The following is a 6,432-nucleotide window of genomic DNA, read 5'->3' on the forward strand; positions in this document are numbered from 1 at the left end:
CATCCAATATTATTTAATATTTATATTGGTGTGACCAAGAGGTTTACAAAAGTAATAAGTTAGATGATGGTTTCTTTTTAGAATTTTTGTACAGGGTATAACTTTTTTTTTTCTTTTGGCATGGGGTTAACGGAGTTCCATTTGATGGAAGACTAACGGTAAAGGTAAAAATGGAAGAAAACTGATTGTATGATAGTGTTTTAATTATGGAACTCGGGTTCATTGATGTTAATTTGTAGAATCAATGACTTGTTAAGGGTAAAAATATATAATCTCTTAAATTTTAAAAATAATTATATATCTGGCATATACATTGGACATATTCTTGAAAAACCCTTGTTCAAGATTTTTTTTTGGCACGATTTCGTTATCCTCACTATTTCTATTGTCTTAACCGATATAAGTTAACAACCAAATGATGGTCTGTTTTTATTTTTTAAGAAAAAGATTCATAAAATAAATATATCCGCAAGCTTATAAACATTTGTCGTGATGCATTTTTTTATAAGATAAATGGAATCATGATGTCATGAAATATTTTTATAATATAATGAGCATGCGTGCATATGTGATATGTCAATTTCTATGAGTGGCGTATTATACCATCGGACACATTGGTTGGTACAAGTTCTTGCAACACAAAAAGACAAGCTGAGAAGTAACAATTTTTTCATGACTGGAGAAGCAATATATATACATCTGTTTGAAAATGAAACCAATGAAACATGACAAATTTATCTGGCCAAACGATATATTTTTTTTTGGAAAAAAACCCATATTCCTACAAGAACTGAATAATTTCCATTTAAATAAATGTGTCAAATCCAAAACACTCTGTGCATTTTCTCCGGGTTTGTTCGAAATCGTCTCAAATTTCAAGCTTTCGGGATGAAATTGCCTAAATTTCAATGACATGTGAAAACAAAACCTAAACAATCTGAGGAGTGTAAATAAACAAATAAAATAATATTATCATTTTCCTTATTGCTGAATTACTCCATGGTTAATTAAATTACCCTACAGCCTCCACTTGGCATCCAAGGAGGAAAATGCCAGAGACACAGGCCTGACCGGTGGGCCCGACCTGTCAGCGTCTACCATATTACTATCATACATACTTTACATGCATACGCGACGAAAGCGCCTAAGATCAAAACAGAGAGCAAAAGCAGAGGCATCTCCGGCTCGCCGGCCGGCGATCAGCGGCCGCCGGCGAGCTCCACGGCGAGCTCGTGCAGGAGCTGGTCGAGCACGGCGGCCTCGAGGTCGGCGCCGACGCCGTCCCGCTCCGGCCGCACGTCGGCGGCGCCGATCCGCGACGAGCTCGGCACCTCCGACGCCACCATCGCCGACACCCTGGTTAGCTCCGCCCTCTGCGCCTCCCAGTACGCGGCGGCGGGGGCGAGCTCGCCGCCGTCGCTCTCGTGGTGGTAGCAGCAGTCGTCGTCGTCGTCGTCGTCGGAGGCGGCGGCGGCGGCGGCGTCGGCCGTGGCGTTGATGAGGTCGTCGGTCTTGGAGAGGAGGTGGGTGAGCAGCGCCGGCGAGTACGCCGCCTCGAGGAGGTCGCGGACGAACGCCATGGCGTTCTTCGGCGAGCCCTGCGGCTGCGCCACCCGCGACGGCGAGCGCTTGTGGATGGGTGAGCTCTCGAAGTCGAACGGGTGGTCCAGCACGGACACCGGGCTGAACTGCTTCTCGTCGTCGGACTCCGAGTCGGTGTACTCTATCTCCTCCTCCTTCTCGTCGGCGGCGGCGGCGGCGTCGAGCGGGTGGTGCTTGGTCGAGCACGGAGACGGCGCGGCGGCGGCGGCGGCGACCTTCTTGAAGCTGAACGACTCCGACGACTGAAGCGCCGCCGGCTTCCGGTTGCTCGCCGCCTTGACGTGGAGGATCTTGGAGAGGAGGACGCGGAGGAGCCCGGTGGCCGCCGCCGCCGCCGCCGCAGGCTTCTTCGTCGTCTTCTTGCCCGCGCCCCTCGCCGCCGCCTCCTTCTTCTTCTTGGTGGTGGTGGTGGTGAGCCGCCTGAGCACGGACGCGGCGGCGTCGTTGCCGCCGCCGGCCGCCGCCGCCGCCGGCCAGCACATGACCGCGGCGGCGGCGGCGGTGTCGTAGCCGTCGAGCAGCCGCGGCGAGCACCCCTTCTCCAGCAGGTGAAGGTCGAGGTAGAACGGCTCCTGCTTCTCCTCCAGCAGCTCCGACAGCCGCCTCCCCGACGGCGACGCCGACAAGCTCGCCATTGCCCACTCCAAGAAAACCTATAGAATTCTAGAGAGAGATAGAACTTCGTACCTTCTCGTGCGAGTCGTTCAAGAAAGTGGTAAAAAAGGGAGAGATGAATGTGTGTGTGTTTGCAAGAGGAGATGGGGGGGTTGGAGGATGGTGTAGGGTGGGGAGCTTATAATGGAGATGAGAAAGTGCAAGAGAATCTTAGAGAGAGAGAGAGAGTTTAGAGAGAGAGAGGAATAGTGGAGGCAACCAACCAAGGAAAGGGAGATGTGGAGAAGAGACAAGGAATGGTGCAATGAATGGAAGAAGACATGGAGGTTGAGGGAGAGATTCTTGTAGCCCCCCTCTCTCTAACCATTTGCTGCATAATTCATGCTATTATGTCCTCTCTTGCTCTTCTCTCTTCTCTCCACCCCTCTTGTCTTCAGACAATCTTTGGCCTTTGCTTGCTTTGTCTTTGCCACATAGGACATACATAGGTGTGTACTCCACTTAATTTAATTTAATTAATTGATTAATTATTGTAGCATTAGGGGAAATAATCTACTACTACTACTCATGTTTTACTAATGATGTTGTGTTTGGGTGCTGCATGCATGGCTGACCTCAATTTAATTAAATTAATTGTTTTTTTTGTGCCACATAGGACATAGGACTGTACTTAATTTAATTAATTGTACAATTAGGACATAGTAGTACTTACAATTGTACTCCATCCGTCCCAAAATATAAGCATTTTTATAGTGACAAGTCATACATTTTCAACTTTGACTATTAATAGCAAAAGAAATTAAAATAATCAATTATATAAAATTGATGTTACTAGATTTATCATTAAACAAGCTATTATGATATGTAACTCTTTTTATTTAAAATGTCTTACTTTTATATATATTGTTAGTTAAAATAGTATTTCAGATACAGTATTAGAGTTCAAAAATATTTACATGGGAAGAGTACTCAGTATTTTAGTAGTACTAATGATGGTGTTTGGGTGCTGCATGCATGGCTGACCTCAATTTCAGTGTGTGTGTGATTTGGGGTTGGAAAGTGATGGAGAATGTCTAATTGTTAGGTCAAATCACCCAGGTGAAAAGCTGGGGAATGGCTGGCTGGCTCTTGGCTTTGTTGAGCTGTGGTGAGAGTGAGAGTGAGAGTGGACTGTGGTGAGGTGGTGATCAGAGTGTGTACAGTACTTTGAATTGAATGCTGGAGCTAGCTGCAGTGGTTTTGGTTTGAATTCTGGTTCCTAGTAGGAGTACAAGTTTGTATTTGAAGCCCCTTGCCCTTTACCACCAGCATACTAGTATCAGAGAACTAATGATCCTCTGACTCCAGAGACCAGTGGTTGTTAGTGTGTTACTCCTTTCACTCAAGAGGAATAGTGATGTGGCAGTGCTTCCGAGGTGTATTTTTTGACAGCTCATTGCCATGTACATCTCGAATATTACAAGTTCACAGTAATTTCCAAATGGTCTCGGACAAATCTACCAGCATAATTTTAAAAACAACGGCCTGATTGGAATTGGATAAGGCGATGGTAAATGCGTAGAAGGGTACTATATATAGCAAAATATATAGTACACCCTCCATCCCAAAATAAATTCATTTAGGAGTTTTTGGTTGAACGTTTGATCATCCGTCTTATTTTAAAAATTTATAAAAAAAATCTAAATAAAATAAGTCATGCATAAAATACTATTTATGTTTTATCATCTAATAACAATTAAAATACTAATTAAAAAAATAAATAAGACAGACCGTCAAAACCTAGAAATGAACTTATTTTGGGATGGATGGTGTAGCTTAGAAGCATTGGTATAAGGCCAAAAAAAATGGAAAAAAATGAAGACATTTCTTTTAAAAATAATGGCAAAATGGCAAATGTCTTATGAAAACATTTTGCTTGTAAAAATAATTGCGGTTCAAAAGACAAGGCTAAAAACTGATATGAGAAAAAAAACACTCAAATTAAATTCTGAAATTCAAATTTGGCTGTGGCTTATATCATTTTAGGGAATCAGCACAGTTTGACTCGATGCACCTTGTATCCTAAGCACTGCAAAATAATCACACCTTCATGTCAAGCTGGCATGTCTGATTGTCTGATGAAACCACAACCTAATCCTGAAACATCCAATTACCAGGAAAAGCAAGGTTAACTCATCTGATGATCCTAAAACAACTAGACAAGCTTCACCTTGGATACCCCCATTGCCATCTCACAAGCACTCCTTTTGGCTGCTTCTGCAGCAGCAGCACATCACCAATTGGTTTCTTAAATGCCCTGGTCTCCCAAGGAGGCTTCATGTCACCTTCATCCAAATGCCCTGATCTTTATTTATCCCACAAGATACACACTAATACAAACACCTCATCATCAAATGTGTGTGTTTAAGGTATCTGCAACTCTCAAGAAGGTGACACTTGTCCTTAATCACATGTGAAGCCATCATCATCCGAGTCACAAAATGTACACATGTACAAGAGAAACTCTTGTATCTTAGCCTTATTAATCAATTGGGGCAATTGTATTCTTGTCCTCACTTTGAGTTGCAATTGTGATTTTACCCTAACTTTTTAGGGTTTGTGATTTTGCCCTCACTTTTTTCAAACGAAGCTCTGTTTTGCCCCTATTCTGTTAGCATCACTTAACAGCGTCAACTTAGCAGTAGAAGGACTTGTATACCCTTACACATTTGCCTCTCCTTTCTTGATATAATGCGTATATATTTCGAATTTGACCAAACTTTGACAAATTTTGGAAGAATTTAACATCATTTCTGCAGCATTTTCAAAGAACTTGCATCGGGTGCAAAAATTCACCAACAAGATTCATCACAGGAAGAAATCACCATTCACCAAACAAATCTCTCGCAGATACAAGACAGGAAAATGGGAAAGAAAACAGGGGATTTGCAGCAGATTTCCACCATGCACAAGATTTACTCCATTATGTCTCTTAATCCTGTATTTTCAATAGCGCTAGGCCTCCGTCCCTGCGCCGGCAAGAGGTTAGGAGCGCCAGCCCGCCGGCAGCAAGTCGTGCCTCCCTGCGTCCCTAGCCTGCGCTCCAGCCCGAGGTCGTCGCCGTACCTGCCTACATCCTTTAACAGCGCCATCCCGCCGCCAAGCTACCTGCTCGCTGCTCGCTCGCTTGCTGGCCGACGGAGCCGCCGCTCCTCTCCGCCGCGCGCTGACCGCGGGGCCACCGGCCGCCGCGCCGCGCCTCCATGCGCGCGCGACGCCGCCGCCGCAGCGCCTCCCTGCCCGCGCCCGACTCCGCCGCGCGCTGTTCCGTGGCAGCTGGCCCCGCCGCCGCTCCTCCCTGCCGCGCGCTGGCCGCGCGTAGCCGCCGCCACCGCCGGGTTTTGGAGTGGAAATCGGGATAGGGATTGGGGATTTGGTTCTTTCATTGAACCAAGGGTAAGGGTAGAATGGTCATTCAAAAATGATAATAACATTTTCTATCTTCGTTTAAATCTGAAATTCCGGACCCACCAAACTTCTGTCAAAACCAGGGCTAGACGGCTGCTTTATTTCAGAAAAACAAGGGCAAAATCACAAACCCTAAAAAGTAGGGGTAAAATCACAATTGAATCGTAAAGCAAGGGCAGAAACACAATTGCCCCTAATCAAGGGGCTTGATCAGACAGCTAATCAGGGTGATTAATTAAGTGTGTGTGTGTGTGTGTGAGTGTGACCGTGTGATGTGCTGATTAGTGCCTGACAGTGGAATCTGCCGGTGATTGGGTTTGCTGATTTTGTCGCCTGCAGAAAAGGGTACAGAAATCTTTGCTGCTGCGAATTCGGACTCTCCCCGTTGTTCGCTTGCTCTTGCTGCTGCAGACAGAGACGATCCGGTTTTTTTTGGGGCCAAACTGTTTGCTTGTGTATCTACAATGGCTTCGTGTGTCGTAGCAGTAGGTGATTGTGCCTGTCAGATTATACGTGCCAACGTGCAGGCCATATGGTTCATGGATGGATGTGAATTGAATTCGAGTCAAACAGGGATTCGTAATTTGGTATTCCCTGGCATTGTTCACGGACAAATTGATAATTCATGTTCATGGATAGTAGTTGCTTTGGTCCGATGTGACAGTCTTCATCAGAATGCAATTGACTGTTGATCTGTGACAAAGAGCATTGGTGGAAGTGTACTATAGCTGTTTACGGATTATCAACGCATTTTGGGACAACGAAGCT

At 45.3% G+C, this 6,432-nt stretch overlaps 1 protein-coding gene across 1 annotated transcript; it reads right to left on the bottom strand.

Moving 5' to 3' along the window:
- Nucleotides 1–1,199: 1,199 nt before the first annotated feature.
- Nucleotides 1,200–2,237, bottom strand: LOC136354205 (uncharacterized). The gene has a single exon (XM_066305897.1). The coding sequence runs from the start codon at nucleotides 2,235–2,237 to the stop codon at nucleotides 1,200–1,202; it is 1,038 nt and encodes a 345-aa protein (XP_066161994.1).
- Between the last annotated feature and the right edge of the window lie 4,195 nt (nucleotides 2,238–6,432).

The sequence above is a fragment of the Oryza sativa genome, chromosome 11 (genome assembly GCF_034140825.1).
Source record: "Oryza sativa Japonica Group chromosome 11, ASM3414082v1".
In the NCBI taxonomy this organism is placed as follows: domain Eukaryota; kingdom Viridiplantae; phylum Streptophyta; class Magnoliopsida; order Poales; family Poaceae; genus Oryza; species Oryza sativa.

What these genes read in the sequence shown, in the direction of transcription:
- LOC136354205 (XM_066305897.1), bottom strand. Translation starts at nt 2,237, where the DNA reads ATGGCGAGCTTGTCGGCGTCGCCGTCGGGGAGGCGGCTGTCGGAGCTG.